This window comes from Halichoerus grypus, chromosome 13 (assembly GCF_964656455.1).
Source record: "Halichoerus grypus chromosome 13, mHalGry1.hap1.1, whole genome shotgun sequence".
NCBI lineage: Eukaryota > Metazoa > Chordata > Mammalia > Carnivora > Phocidae > Halichoerus > Halichoerus grypus.
The window spans coordinates 47,417,540-47,434,329 of record NC_135724.1 but is presented as its reverse complement, the minus strand read 5'-3'; the positions used below and the strand labels follow the sequence as shown (position 1 = coordinate 47,434,329).

The 16,790-nt window shown below is 37.5% G+C and overlaps 1 protein-coding gene across 7 annotated transcripts in view; it reads left to right on the top strand.

Moving 5' to 3' along the window:
• Positions 1 to 16,790, top strand: part of RBBP8 (RB binding protein 8, endonuclease) — a 106,050-nt gene that overhangs the window by 15,362 nt on the left and 73,898 nt on the right. For 2 of the 7 annotated variants that reach the window (XM_078060520.1, XM_078060514.1), the window contains exons 2-3: positions 3,233 to 3,331; positions 6,689 to 6,895. In XM_078060520.1, coding sequence (XP_077916646.1) covers positions 6,787 to 6,895 — 109 coding nt within the window. In that variant the 5' untranslated portion in view covers positions 3,233 to 3,331; positions 6,689 to 6,786. Of the gene's footprint in view, positions 1 to 3,232; positions 3,332 to 3,744; positions 4,111 to 4,242; positions 4,345 to 5,396; positions 5,427 to 6,688; positions 6,896 to 16,790 lie in introns of those variants that run through there. The other 5 variants (XM_078060515.1, XM_078060516.1, XM_078060518.1 and 2 more) reach the window with 5 other exon arrangements.

Genomic DNA, 16,790 nt, shown 5'->3' with positions numbered 1-16,790 from the left:
AATTGATGCCTTACAGGAGGTTTGAAACCATGTAATTTTAGTGATATCAGTCTAACCTGCTATGTGATTTTTCCCTCGGCAAACCTCAGCTACCCAACTGTAGGAGTTAAGCAGATTGTAGAATCAACAAAAGGTTTCCGTTTTAAAATTAGTTGAGTTAGACAATTTTAAAATTCCAAAATTCTACAGTTCTTTTTTTTTTTTTTTTTAAAGATTTTATTTATTTATTCATGAGAGACAGAGAGAGAGAGAGAGAGAGAGAGAGGCAGAGGGAGAAGCAGACTCCCAAGGAGCAGGGAGCCCGATGTGGGACTCGATCCCAGGACCCTGAGATCATGACCTGAGCCGAAGGCAGACGCTTAACCATCTGAGCCACCCAGGCGCCCCAAAATTCTACAGTTCTAAGAATCCTAGAATTTTTACTGCTACCACACAATTTTTCTTATTGTGGTTAAATGTACAAATGTACACAATATAAAATTTACCATTTTAATTATTTCAGCACACAATTTTTAAGTCGAGCACCCTAACCAGGGGCCTCCAGTGAGTTATAGGTATGTGAAGACATTAAAATTCCAGCCCTCAAGGGGCATCTGGGTGGCTCAGTCGTTAAGCGTCTGCCTTCGGCTCAGGTCATGATCTCAGGGTCCTGGGATCCAGCTCCGCATCGGGCTCCCTGCTCCGCGGGAAGCCTGCTTCTCCCTCTCCCACTCCCCTTGCTTGTGTTCCCTCTCTTGCTGTGTCTCTGTCAAATAAATGAATAAAATCTTTAAAAAAAAAAAAAATTGCAGCCCTCAAGGGGGCATTGCTGACAGGGGCATTGCTGACGGGGGAGGGGGGGGTGTGGAGTTTCAACTTCTGCTGTCTCTAGATGGAAGAAGCCTTATCTTTTTATTACAATATGTAATACAAATATTCATTCTCTAAGTATTGAAAAAGTTTGGGAAGCATTGTTCAAAGCCATAAAGTTTTCTCACATATCTTTGGGACCTCATAATTTATTCTACCATGTGGGGCCTAAAGCTCCCATTGGGAGAGAACATCTGTAAGTATGCCCACCATTTCCACTGCTAAAGTGACCATCATAAAATCTCACATGGAGAATCTAAGAATTTTACATGGATTCAAAGATTTTCTTCACTTACATAAAAAATAGTAATCTCATAATGGATGCTCAATTTATTTGTTGATCCACACAGTACTGACTTTATGGCAGGCACTGAGTTAGTTTCTGGAGATAAAAAGGTGAACGACAACAAAAAAATAAACAACACAAAAAAAGGTAAACAAGACATGGTTTTGACCTCAAGAAACTTAGTCTAGTGGATAGAGAGAATTAATTAAATAATTAAAACTACTAAGTACAAGATGGGAAAGTACATAGTGCTATAAGAGGAGCTAATAGAAAAGACTATTAAAACAAGATAAAAAGATTAGTAAATAGCTAGGCAAAGAGCAGGGGCAGGTTTGGTTCATAATTCCAAACAGAAGCAAAGGCATGTAAAGACCTAGGAGACACTAAAAGGTCAGCGAGGCCTGGAGACGCAGTAAAGGCAGTTCAAAGGAGCTATCTTCAGAGTAACAATAAGCCACTGAAGGATGTAAGCAGCTATGATCAGATTTATTTTTCAGAAAGATCACAGTAGCTATAGTGTAAAGAAGTGGTCTCAAAGTGGGTAAAATTTAAGATGGGAGGAGGAAAAAATATTAGATTTCCATTTTTTCTCATCCTTTTAAAAAATGTCTTTATAAGTTGTGAGTTAGCTCAGAACTCAGAAGTACTAATAAGGGCTAGCTTTTTTCTGAGCACATACTGTGTATCTACACAGTGTACTATGCAGTTTACATGCACTAACTTATATTCTTCATAACCCTGGATGGTTGGTACTATTAACCTCCTTTTACAGGTAAGAAAAAGAGGTTAAAAAATCAGTCCAAGGTCGCTTGGTAAGGAAGTATTAGAGCAGGATTCAAAACCAGGAAGTCTGTCTCCAGAGCCTGACTTAACCATTAGACTATATACCATTTTTCAACAATACATGTACACAATTTATCTTTTTTTTTTTTTAAGTAAGCTCTACGCCCAACATGGAGCTTGAACTCACCTCAAGACCAAGAATCACTTAACTGTACTGACTGAGCCAGCCAGGTGCCCCTATTTTTTTTTTTTTTTACATGTATACAATTTAAATTTTAGATATATGCATGAATTGAGAATAGATACTCAAATTTTTTTCTGAACACCAGTGAAGAGAAAGGTTTAGGTGGTTTGTTGGTTGGGTGGATATGGAAAATAGACTAACAGACTAGGTAAGAGAAAGTGGTATTTTGTAATATCGTGGTGGTGAAGGAAAGAAGGGGATTAATTTGGGATCTATTTGGCAAGTAAAATTGAAAGGACTTGGTGATAGATTGGATATGGGGATTAAAGGGGAAAAAGGTGTCAAGGCTGATTCTTTGGATTCTGACAGTGGAGCCTTAGAAGCTAGAGGAACAGGTTAGGTCATTTTGTTCTCACAGTTTTTCTTTGGACCACAAATACACTGTTATTTCAATGTATTGTTAAATGACAAACTGATTACAAGTTCTTTCCATTTATAACAAAACTCTGTTTCCATTTTAAACATTTATACAAGCAATTATGCCTGTTATATTAGAAATGGCAATCAATTTTTCACCCATTTTCTTTAACAGTATTATGAATGAAGTAGTAAAATTTGGAAGCAAATGATAGTTACTATAATAATGAAGATTCAGCAACCCTCTTCCCTGAAGAAACCAAAGTTCCTATAACATTGCTAGAATGGTACAGAAACATCCTGTTGAGTGCAATTTCAAGGAGTAAGCTCTGATATTCATCCCTTAACATCGGAACTGAGTGGAAAAATTCTTTACAGTTTATATTTATGATTTCCTAAATACTACTTAACTTTTAAAAGTTCATACTATCCTGTCTTCCTCCCAGATCGTATAAATATTACAGAAAAGTATTGAACTGGATTAAAAGATACTGTGATTCTAGCCTATTCTGCTTATTTTCAACTTCACTTATAGAATTGCTAGTGCTAAAACGCTTCTTTTAGAAATCAAAATAAATAAGAAAACATACTAACTTTCTGAACTTTACAAACAGCCACAGGAAGTGTTTATTTTTTAAAACATTAAATTACCTAATTTAAAGCTTGTTGTTCCAACAAATAATGCTGGTCATTCTGATTCCGTCTCATTTCAGGGTCCTCAGGAACTTTCCATTTAACCTCAGCAAAATACACATCGTTTTGCTACATGGCCTCACCACCCAGTGCTGTCCGGTCACATCACTAAACTGCAGGTAATAGCTACCAGGCAGAAACTATGTTAGACTGATCCGTGTCCGTTCCCTCATCAGTTAGTTTTAACTTTCCATGTGGTACTGGCCACTCATACATGCTTTCCTGAAATGTGCTAAAGTCAGACACACCAAGGGCTTGAGGTTCCCCAGACAGAAAAGCTTGCGCTTTCTCCAGGGCATCTCAACAAAAATGCTGTGGCGGCCGCCAGCTCCTGGAGCCGCTCCCGACCGCGCAGCGGCTGGCGTTCCACTCTCCCATCACAGCCCCTAGCGTGGGGACACACGAGCCTCCCCGCTCTTCCGCGAGAGGCGTGCGGGGCAGCGCCTCGCTCCGCGGCGGGAGGAGGGGCGTGACGTGGCGGGAACTCCAGCGTGACGTCGAGCGGGCTCCAAGGGGGGCGGGTCCGGGCGCCTCCCAGCCCGACCGGCCGCCCTCGGGCCTTCCCCCACCCCCCGGAAAGCGCGGGCCGCCCTGAGGGGCCGGCTTTCCCGGAGGGAGTTAGGCAGATTAGTGAGGGGAAGAAAAGCGAGCAGCTGCCTCTTCACAGCCCCGGAGCCGTGCCTGCTTCCGTGCTGGGGCTTTCGAGAATCTTTGAGGCAATCTTGGAAGCCGTGAGTAAAGAGGAATCTCCTTTCCTCAATCCGGAGCGGTGGGTCGTAGCGGCTACTTCCGGTCTGGAGCTGCCGGCCGAACATACGCGTTTGGCCCCGGAGTTAGCCGTGCGGCTTCTGGGGCTGCCTGAGGGAGCAGGCTGGGGCCCGGCTAAACTCGGCTGGAGGTGAGTCGGCGGGAGGACGAGCTTGCTCTCCCTGTGGCTCTTTGGTCTGCCGCGCGGGCTGAGGACTCGCCTACCGCCGCCGAGCCCGCCCCGCGCATGCGCCGGGGGGCGCGGTGCGAGCTTCCCGCGCCAGTCGCGGGGCAGGCTTTTGGAACGTTTGGGTGACAGCGGCGCGCGGGAGAGGCTGGTGGCTACGGGTCCTGGGATGGGAGCCTGTGGACCTCTGCTTTGCTCGTAAGAAGACCAGCCCGAGTCCCAATTCGTTTATCTCGGGCATCTGTGTGACTCCAGGCGCGGCTCTTGCCTTACCTGTGTGAGAATGTGTGTGGTGGGTGCGACAGGAAAGAACTATTTTACTGAGCACTTTCAGTGTGGTGGTTTACACTGCTACAGGACGCACAGAAATGTATTAAATTGTTACAGACCTTTGAACCCGGGATGCACCTTGCGACACAGGATGCACATTTCTGCAAAATTAAGGCACATCATCGTGCATCGATAACGGTTCAAGCCAAGAGAGATTCTGACAAAGGTGCTGGGAGTGCAGGATAGGTTGGAGAGGGTTTTGTGAGCCAGAATTTGCAAGTTTAGTTTTGTGTTGGTAAACTGTTTTTAAGTGGGGAAAAAGCCTTTTTTTTTTTATACTACCTCTGAAGATATATTTAAAAATGTTTTACACTATTGGTTTTAAGCAATTTCATACTATGCAATTTTAAGTTATTCATTAAAGTAATTAAAACTTTTAAACTATTACTTAATAGAAATAATTATTTTTCTTGGGCTAAAGTATTTTGTAGTTAATTAGCATCACTAGAGGCCCCCTCCCCTCCCCTCCTCATCCCTGCCCTCGAGACATAGTGTGGGACCTAATTGTATGACCTTGGGCGAACCACTTAATCTCTTAAACCTGTTTCTCCAACTCTAAAATGAAATTAATAACAGTAGCTGTTCAATAGAGTTCTCAAGATTAAGTTTTAAAAAATGACTATAAAACAGCATGGTATCTGTTATATAGTAAACAACAAATGGTGGCTCCTGTTGACAATAGGCCTATTATCTTTTAGGGTTAAGAAATAGTAGAATTCAGGCCTCTTTGGAAATAAAGCTGTATTAATTCATGCACCCAATCCTTCTTTTAAAAACTTTATAATGGAAATAATAAATGTACACGAGAGAGACTAGAATTATGAACTCTGTCACAAACCCATCCATTACTCACTTTCAATAATTGTCAAAGCAGCCCTTCTTGTTTCATCTCCTTACCCAACATTTTTTGTTTGTTTTAGCTGGAGTATTTGAAAGCAAATGCAGAACAGGTGAGTTTACCTGTAAATATATCAGTATATATCTTTTTAACAGCTGAGGACTTCCTTTTTTTAACATGAGCACATTATCATACCCAAGACAATTAAAAATAATTCCCTAACATTATCTAAAATCCAGTACATGTTCAGTTTTCACTGATTGTCTCAAAAAAACCTAAATCACAGTTTTTAAAAAGCTTAATAAAATTGTGTTTTTACAGTATTTCTGTAGTGCTTTTCAAAGTGGCTTCAATCATAATCTTGCTCCTTTAGAAATGTCATTGCTGGGGCGCCTGAGTGGCTTAGTTGGTTGAGCATAGGAGTCTTGATCTCCGAGTCGTGAGTTCAAGCCCCACCTTAGGCATGGAGCCTACTTTAAAAAAAAAAAATGTCATTGCTTATTTTAGCCTCATCATCAGAGACCTTGAGAAATGGTTTGTAAGAGACACTTAAATCAGTTTGGACACATTAGCAATGGTAAGGCATTGGCGAAAGAGCCATATGTAAGATAGAGTAGACTTGTTAATCGTTTGACTTAGTAGTAGCTAGTTAATGGTTTCAGCTTAAGGACACATATTAAAATATTTGTGAATCCACTTGAACTTCATAGTATCCTGTTGCTTCCTTTGGGGCTACACGAGTAATAAATCATTTCACCTCTGAGAGGAGCACAAAATAGCCTTACCCTTTTTGCCTTATTACTAGACGTTTCTGTATTCATAGATCTTTGTTGTGCCTATGCCTTGCTCACTTATTTCTCTTGTTATGAGAAAGGTATTCAGATCTTCAGGTGTATTAATCACAATCATCTTTCTTGCTCTTTTATAAGATTTGTGCTTCTATGAATATGTAGATGTGTGTATATGTGAATACTGTTTAAGTCAAGAGTATTTCAGAACGTTTTCCAGTTTTTGTTGCACTCCATGTCAGAATTTTAACAAAGGAATAAATTAATTTAGAATGGTGAATCAATCAATACTGAGCGTGAATGACTACAAACCTCCATAGCAGAATCATCTCAACTTAAGTAAGTTCTTTCTAGGAGGAATAAGAGAAAGGTTGCCTGAAAATTTAGCTTAACTAAGGACCAAATAACTGAAATCAGGGTTCTCACCATAATCATTTTCACTTCCCATCCCCCAAATTCTCAAAGTGATTGATTGTAGGTAAATAAGGAAAACTTGAGAAGAGCTGGCTAGGCTTGAAGGTATCCTGACATCAAATTATATACATATAAATGCAAAATTCATTTATGTTGTAATCTATCGTTTCAGGTATTTCAACTGTCAAAGACAACTTCATACCTATATAATGTAACAGAAATAGGTCAGAAAACATTAGGCAAAAAGAAGTGTGGAGCATATTAAGCAAGATGAACATCTCTGGAAGCAATTGTGGAAGCCCTAGTTCTGTAGATATATCTAATGACTTTAAGGAAATTTGGACAAAACTAAAGGAGTATCATGATAAAGAAGTACAAGGTAAAATCTTTTTTTAAAATACTTATAGCAGTATTCTATTGAGACTAGTAGTGATTACTAACTTTGTGTGACAGTTCAGAGATCTCATTTTTAAAGGACCTTTATTATTGTAATTTTTTGTGAGTTATGATAGAATTGTTGCTTTATAACTACAGACAACTAATACAGGATGTAGTACTTGCACAATTTGTAGTTATTTACTTATGGTAATATGTGTGGTGTGGTGGAAAGGGCATAGAAATTGTTGATTGAAGACCTGGATTTGAATTCTGAATTCATTTATCTACTTGCTCTATGATCTCAGCCAAGTTATATAACCTCTAAATTTAATTTTTTTCTGGAAAATTATTTGCAGAATTCTTTATAGACTTTAAAATACTACTTAAGTTATTCTTCAAGCTTTGGGAATCTTTGCTACCAAGCACTGAGACATAAAAGTGAATGGCAGTTTGCCTTCAAAGAGCCTGAAGTCTAATAGAGATAGAGTCATGTAAACAGATAATTACAGTGTAATGAAATAAGAGCCAAACTGTTTATATGAAGTGCAATGAGTGTACAGAGGATTCAGCTATTATGGTTGGAATGAGTATATAAATATTATTTGTGATTGTGTTAAAATGTACTCCATATAAAAGAATTTTCTGTTAAAGGTAAACTGAAGGTTTGATATTAATCTCTATCTAATTCTGTGACTTTAACATAGTATATTTTCCCCATGCATGGGAAATGCTTAGTATTACATTTGTTTCTTGCTGCAACTATAGGTTTAATACTACAGTGCTTTACGGCTTTCACATTACACTGGGGTGCCATTAAAACATGATCCACCTAAATCTAAAGTATAGTATGTGGGTCTGTACTGGAACTTTCCAGTGGTAAATGTAGTTTCTGGCAGAACCTCATCATAATGGACTCATCATTAATTAATGGGTTCTGAAACATGAACCCCAGAAGTATTCTTGCATGCCCCAGTATACTCGGGAGACACTTATTCAAGGGATGCACTTACCATATGCCATAACTTGTGAATAAGAATGAATCATATATAGTTATAGTTCGAAGAGATTTTGTAGCGTACAAATGTGTACTTCCTGTATGTTATCTGGGAACATACAGGAAGAACAGGGGTGCATGTGAGATTTACTGTCAGACCAGACTTTACAACTGAATTAAGTCTGAATAGCCAGACAAAGAAGATGGTGGGAGGAGGGGAGGGAATGTTTTAAGTAAAGAGAACAGCATGTGCAAAGGTTTGGCAGTTAACAGCTTGATTTTAATCAAGGAACTGTAGACAGGTTGGTATAGCTCACAGAGGGAATGATGCAGGAGGTGGGAGTTTATTAGGCAGGTGGATAGGAGATGATGCTAGAAAGGGAGATAGGCTCAGATGAATTTCTCTTGTTCATGTAAAACATTACCATGCTGAAGAGATTGTTATATCATGCTTTGTCTTTAGGATTTAGTCTAAAATTTTCATCTTGAGTGCCTCCTGTTGCTTGGGAGTAGTGCTATGTTCAGAAAGAGGTCATGTGATCTACTTATTAAGTCTATGAGTTCTGGATGGAGACTGCCATCTGAGATGCCATTTGAAAGCCATCTCACCACTGGAAGGTGGTGACCTTGTGCAAGTTATTTAACTATATAGTGCATCAGATTCCTTATCTATAAAATAAAGATGCTATTAAGGGAGGCGAGACCCGGGCGCGGGAGCTGGGCCTAGGTCGGTGCCCTGAGCAATGTGTCTGGACGCATCAGTACCACCTGTCTAGGTGGCTCAGGAACAAGCATATTTGATGCATTTGGAGGAAAACCCTGCAAGGATGCTTACCGCGGAAAGACAAGACCAGATCACAGGGTGATATAGATGATGCACAAGACAACCATGTGGTGTGATGGAGAACCAGAATCAGCAGTCTGCAGAGCCTGCAAAGTTGCTGTCGAGGCCAAGCTGTGAAATGTGTTTGAAAGTGTTGAATTTGAGTTCCTTTAGGTGGGGTGGGTGCTTTGCAGTTTGCCTCCGTGCCTGCATAGACACTACTTGGCTTATTTACTTACTGCCCAGCTGCTTAAGGCATTTGAGTTTGTCACCCCACTAGGCATGCTGGTTTAATGTGAGTCACCAGGAAAGATTTGTTGAGCGCCTGTTATGTGGCAAGCCTTGTATTGGCCATGGCTCTGGCACTGACTAAAAAGTCTCCAAGGTGCTTCTTCTAGAAGAAAATAATAATAATAATAATAATAACAGAACACCCTCACCAGCAAAAATAAATAAATAAATAAAATAAAATAAAGATGCTATTAATAGCTACTTCATACTGTATTAAATAGTTGCATATATGTAAAGCATTTGCACGAGTTTCTGGCACCTAGTAAGCAATGTATGTGCTAGCGATCATGTTTTAGGTATTAGAACGCTCTTCTGAAGCAGCACCATTATATTATCAACGCCTGCTGTGGACCATCCCAGCTAGATACAATAAGATACTATAAAAAAGTTGTAACAGGTTTCGCCTACTGATTCCTTTTATTTTCCTCTTTATGATTTTTTAAACGGCTAATTTCTAGAAAGAAACAAGAATGGCCAAAGTAAACATGAGAAAAATGGTTAAGAAATCTTAGAAAACTCTTACTTTCTATCTCTTTTTGGCAAGGGGGAGAATGGGGATAGTTTAAAAAAAATTGTCATGAAATATACATAATTTTTCATCTTAACCACTTTCAGGTGTATAGTTCAGTGGTATTAAATATATTCATAATGTTGTGCAACCATCACCACATCCATTTCCAGAGCTCTTCATCTTGTAAAACTGAAATTTTATACCTATTAAACAATAACTCCCCATTTACCTGCCTCCAGCCCTGGCAGCCACTATTCCAGTTTCTATCTCTCTGATTTTGACTACTCTAAATACCTTGGAAAAGTGGAATCATACAGTATTTGTCTTTTTGTGACTGGCTCATATCGCTTAGCATAATGTCTTCAAGGTTCATCCATATTGTAGCATCAGAATTTTTTCTTTTTTAAGACTAAATAATATTCCATTGTATATACCACATTTTGCTTATCCATCCATTATTGGACATTTGAATTGCTTCCATCTTTTGGCTATTGTGAATAATGTTGCTCTGAACATGGGTGTACAAGTAGTCTCTTCAGGACCCTGCTTTCAACTCTTTTGGGTATCTACCTAGAAGTGGGATTGCTGAATTATATGGTAATTATATTTTTAATTTTATATTACCATACTCAGGTGCCTGGGGGGCTCAGTCGGTTAAGCATCTGCCTTTGGCTCAGGTTGTGATCCCAGAGTCCTGGGATAGAGTCCCGTGTTGGGCTCCCTGCTCAGCGGGGAGTGTGCTTCTCCTTCTACCCTTCCCCCCTGCTTGTGATGTCTCTCAAGAAAATAAAATCTTTAAAAAAATAAAAATAAATAAACTACCATACTCTTTTCCATAGCAGCATTTTACATTCCCACCAGTAATGCATGAGGATTACAATTTCTCCACATTCTCACCAATACTTGTTATTTTCTGTTTTTTCTCTTTTTTTTTTAATAGGAATAGCTATCCTAGGGGATGTAAGGTGATGCTGTGATTTTGATTTGCATTTACCCAATGATTAGTGATGTTGAACATTTTTTCATGTGCTTATTGGCCATTTGTGTATCATTGGAGAAATGTCTGTCTATTCAAGTCCTTTGCCTATGTTTTAATCAGGTTTGTTTTTTCTTATTGAGTTGTAGAAGTTCTTTATATAGTTTGAATATTAATCTTTTTTTTTTAAGATATATTTATTTATTTGAAAGAGAGAGAATGTGCCAGGGGAGGAACAGAGGGAGAGGAAGAGAGAGGAATCTTAAGCAGACTCCCCATTGAGCGCAGAACAAGATGCGGGGCTCAATCTTAGGGCCCTGAGATCATGACCTGAGCCGAAATCAAGAGTTGGACACCCAACCAGCTGAGCCACCCAGGTGCCCCTGGATATTAACCTTTATCAGATATATAATTTGCAAATATTTTCTCCCATTCTGTGGGTTGCTTTTTCACTCTGCTTATATGTGTGTCCTTTGATGCCCAGAACTTTTAAATTTTGATATAATCCAATTTATCTATTTTTTTCTTTTGTTGCCTATACTTTTGGTGTCTTATCCAAGAAATCATTGCCAAATCCAATATTACTTAGCTTTTACCCTGTTTTCTTCTAAGAATTGTATAGTTTTATCTCTTATGTTTAGATCTTTCATCCATTTTCGGTTATATTTTGTATATGATGTAAGGGCCAAACTTCATTCTTTTACATGTGGCTATCCAGTATTCCCAGCACCATTTGTCGGAAAGACAGTTTCCCCCTTGAATGGGCTTGGCACCATTGTCAAAAACCATTTGATCATACTGGGCTCTCTATTCTATTCCATTGGCCTCCACATCTGTCTTTATGTCAATACTACACTGTTTTGATTACTGTAACTTTCAGTAAGTTTTGAAATCAGGAAGTATGTGATCTCCAGTTTTGTTTTTCAAGATTGTTTCAGCTGTTAGGAGTCCCTTGAGATTCCATATGGATTTAGGACAGATTTTTCTGTTTCTGCAAAAATCCTCATTGGGATTTTGATAGAGATTGAATTGAATCTATAGATCTTTTTGAGTAGTCTTTTTGACATCTTAACAATATTAAGTTTTCCAGTCCATGAACATGCCGTGTCTTTCTATTTATATCTTCTAATTACTTTAAGGAATATTTTGTAGTTTTCTTTGTACAAATCTTTCATGTCCTTAGTTAAGTCTATTTCTAAGTATTTTATTCTTTTTGATGCTGCTATAAATGGAATTGTTCTCTTCATTTTCTTTTTTTAAAGTTTGTTAATTTTTTTTTTTTTTTTTGGTAATCTCTACACCCAATCTGGGGCTCGAACTCACAACCCTGACATCAAGAGTCGCATGCTCTTCTGACTGAGCCAGCCAGGAGCCCCTCATTTCCTTTTCTAATTTTTTGTTGTTAGCTTACAAAAACACTACTGATTTCTGCGTATTGATTTTGTATCCTGCAACTTTGCTGAGAGTATTAATTGTAGGTTGTTTTTTTATTTTTATTTATTTATTTTTTTAAAGATTTTATTTATTTATTTGACAGGGAGAGAGCACAAGCAGGGGGAGCGGCAGGCAGAGGGAGAGGGAGAAGCAGACTCCCCACTGAGCAGGGCGCCCGATACAGGGCTTGATTCCAGGACCCTGGGATCATGACCTGAGTGGAAGACAGACGCTTAACCAACTGACCCACCCAGGCGCCCTAATTGTAGTTTTTTTAATTCCTAGCTGAAGTAAACGTTAGAAGCTCTTTAATTTTTTTTATTATGGAAGGTTAGAGTTCAAGTACCTCTACTATACGTGTATCCCTTAGTGCTCTATTGGGCTCATTCTTTGATAGATTATTCTGTTTCATTAAAGCCTGCTTTCAGCAATTGGATTGCTGCTGCATTTAGGGTGTAATTTCATTTAGAAATCCAGGTATCAATTTACTTATTGTTTTATCTATTGATTTTTTTTTTAAACTTAAGTTTTTTCCTAAAAACGTCAAAACACAAAGTAAAAAAAGTTAGTCCCCCAACACAAACTGGTCACCACTTTTATAATCTTTTTTTTTTTTGAAGATTTTATTTATTTATTAGCGCATGAGGGAGAGGGACGGGAGGAGAGGGAGAAGCAGACTCCCCGCTGAGCAGGCAGTCCACCGAGGCGCTTGATCCCAGGACCCTGGGATCATGACCTGAGCCAAAGGCAGACACTTAACTGGCTGAGCCACCCAGGCACCCCTTTATAATATTTTGTGTTTGTGTTCTCCTATGTTCTTTTCTAATTTAAAGTTTAAGTCTTTTGTTCTGTTTTGTTTAGGAAATATTACATATATACAAAAGTAAAGAAAATTGTATAATGAACTCATATATTCATCACTCAGCTTGAATTATCATCAATAAATGACCTGTCTTATTTTACCTGTATTCCATGTACTTCTCTATTCCTCTTTCAGTTATTTTGGAGTCTCTGACATAATTAATTTATAAATATTTTAGTAGTATGTATTTCCAGTAGGCTTCTTTAACCAAACAAATCCATTATCACACTAACAAAACAAATTATTAACATCTAATACCTATTAGATGATAGAGTTCAAATTTCCACAGTTATCTAAAATGTCTTTATAGTTAGTTGGTTGTTCAAGTCTTTATCTAAAAGACATTTCTGTTATATTTGATTACTATATAAGTTAATTTTTAATATAGACTTAGTTTGTGTTTCTCTTATGAGATTAAGCATCTTTGCTTATGTTTAAGGGTAATTTATATTTCTTTATTATGAACTGTTACATACTTCATTGCATGTATTTTCTAGGATTGTTGGCCTTTCTCCTCTCAATTTCTGGGAGCTGTTTAGTTGACTAAGGCAGATTAGTTCACTTCAAATATTTGAAAAATTGGGAATTCAAATTTGTTGTTAGTGATAAAGAACTAATTTTAAAGTGAACTATGCTCATGGTCATATGTCCAAGGATAAATGTGAATATTTTACATTAATTCTGCTCTTCATTTGACTATACTGTTTTCCCCCAAAAATCTAGTGTAAGACATTGAGGAACAATTCTGAGTTTTAATACAGACCGCCATTCATTCAGTGAGGAGTAATTGGAATGATATGATAGCAAAAATAAGCCACATATTGGTAACCCTAATAGCAACAATGTAATCCGCTATAGGCACTACTTTTAAAACTGGGAAGGAATAAACAAAGTCTTCCAATTTCTGTTGAAGAGCAGCAATATTCTCTTTTTGGTTTATCGTACTGTGACTTTATAAGGTTTACCAGTAAGAACAGCTTCAAGTTTATTCTAGGAGTGTTACTGCTGCATATTATAAAACTTATTCTTTATGACCTGGAAGTGAAGCTAATACAATATTTTGAAATAATTTAAATAGGACCAGACATACTTGAGTTCCTAGGAAGAGATAGAGAGTTGGCATTTTTGATAATTACCATTCTGCCATCTTCAACATAAGGTTAAGTTCTTTATCCTTGAAATAATTACTTTCTGTTGTTTTATAACTGGTTTGAAGAAGATCATTAAATTTTTATTAGGCAGAGTCCCTATCTTACTCATCTTTACATCCCTGTAGGTAAAAGTGCTTGACACATAGTAAAAAATTAATAAATGGTATCTGAATGAATTGCATAGTTTATAGCTTGGTCAATGGAATATTTTTTTGAACATCAGTATTTTAAATCCCATAATATATGAAAATATCAAAATTTTATATCTTTCAAATCCTGAAATACTTTACTACTTTAAAATTTGTTTTTAGATAATACTGTAGAAAGTTGGGAAAGGAAAAACAAATCACCATTGTACAAGAACAACGTCTGTGCTTTTTTGTTCATTCTTTCCTAGTTTTAAAAGAAATGTGTGTAGCTTATTGTATTGTTGTGATCAATGTACATAGTGTTTTGTATCTGGCTTATTTTTGTTATTTAATTATTTAAACTGTGCTTGCTTTTCCATGTTGTGCGTAATCATTTTAGAATTTTTATATATGCCCATTTAAAGTTTGGCCAGTTTTATTTTTAGGCTCTTAATTTAACCAAGGATAAAGTATTTGGCAGATTTCTTCTTCATGTTTCTTAGTGTTTTAGGGTCTTCAGGAGACCCCTATTTTATCATGAGGAAGAATCAAGAAAATAAATAATGCACTTTTTAATCAGAACCAACATGCCATATTCATCAGATTATGGAACATATAAAACTCACAAATATTACATGGCGGATAATTCTTTTAAATTGTATACTCATAGCTATGCTCTAATACTCATCACACTCCCAGGAGAGTTAGTTTGTATACACTAAAAAAAGAGGAATACAGCAGTTTTTAGTATATTTAGCTAACATCCATGTGTTTTATGAATGGTAGGTCTTAGATATATATGTGAACTGATGAGAGAAGATAATTTCTGGTACATTGTAATACTAGATTGATCAGGGTACTTTTTCCAATTTCAAGATCATTTATAGATTCTTAAAGGTATAAATGAATGAGCACTATTAAAAAAATTAATGTTATTTTAAAATGTTTGTGTTCAGACGAGGCAAATTTGCTGAAGGCAGACTTTTTGAAACATAGTTCTTTGTCAATGTATTCCACATAGTTCCATATAAAATTAGATCTTACAACTGTGTGATAACATCAAAGACATGCCTGAAGGGTACTTAATTTTTTTTTAAAGTGGGGGATCCACTTGGAGAAACCAGTATAAGAGGCTATTTGAAAGACATCAAACATGGACTTGTCTGGACTTCGCAGGTTTTGAAGTATATATGGGAATCAAAATTGACGCATTACTTTTAAACCTTTGTGTCAGTTTAAAAAGAGAGAAAAGAAATGTTTTGAATGGTGGTACTTGAAATACATAATTTTTACTTAGATATCCAAGGAAGTCTACCCACCCATAGAAACTTACATGCATCTGAATACCCCCACTGTATCTTGAGGTTTTTTTGCCTCATTTGACCAAAACACGGTAAAATGATAGCTAAAACATGCCATATACAAGACAATTTGTACACTGATCACAGGAATATATTAAGCTACATGCGTTTCTTTTAAAACTGGGCATGAATAAATAAAGTCTCTCAACTTCTGTTCAACAGCAAAATGCAGATGAGACCATTTTTGTTGGAAAATTCTGGAGACATTTGTGACTGAGTTTTTATATCTTTTATCTTTAGGATAATTGTATCTTTTCATGATCATTCACTCTAGTGTCTTAGTTCCTTTTGTGACAAATGCTGCTAGACCCCAGAATGCCACCATTTTAATAAATGGGTCTCTTATTCATGCCAGGTCCTACCATCAGCATCTCATCTAATAATGTTTTGGTAAATGTGGTAATCAGTTTCTTAGAAAACTAGGCAGATTTTTCAGGACAAAATTAGACCCCTTTGAAGAAATAGGAAATTATAGGGTGCCTGACTGGCTCAGTCAGAAGAGCATGCAGCTCTTTTTTTTTTTTTTTTTTTTTTGTCAGAGAGAGAGAGAGTACAAGCAGGGGGAATGGCAGGCAGAGGGAGAAGCAGGCTCCCCACTGAGCAAGGAGCCTGATGGCGGGACTCAATTCCAGGACCCTGGGATCATGACCTGAGCCAAAGGCAGATGCTTAACAGACTGAGCCACCCAGGCGTCCCAAGAGCATGCAACTCTTGATCTCATGAGTTTGAGCCACATGTTGGGTGTAGATATTACTAAAAAAAGAAAAAGTAATAAACTAAAAAAAAAAAGAAATAGGAAACTATAGAGGTTCTAATACAACAGGATGACTACTTCTTGATTCAGTTTTGGACTATTTCATTTATTTCCTCAGATGTTTCATCAAAAATTCCTAAGATAACATTCATATTAAGACTATATAAATTAACAGTGAAAGGAATTGCATGCAATTTTGGTCCATAACATCGGTGTCATACTCACTGTTAAGAATACTGTCAGCAACTCTCACATCTATTATTTTTCCATTTGTATTAACATCTTTAAGTTCAATCGAGTCACAAAAAGTAATTTATCCATTTTGAGATAATTAAATTTTTTTTTTTTTAAGATTTTATTTGTCAGAGAGAGAGAGCACAAGCGGGGGGGAGCGGCAGGCAGAGGGAGAAGCAGACAGGGAGAAGCAGACTCCCCGCTGAGCAAGGAGCCCAATGCAGGACTCACTCCCAGGACCCCGGGATCATGACCTGAGCCGAAGGCAGATGCTTAACCGACTGAGCCACCCAGGTGTCCCTGAGATAATTAAATCTTAAGAGCAATCTAAGCATCTTATAAAATCAAGAGTTTTCACTTTGGTAACAAAATAATTT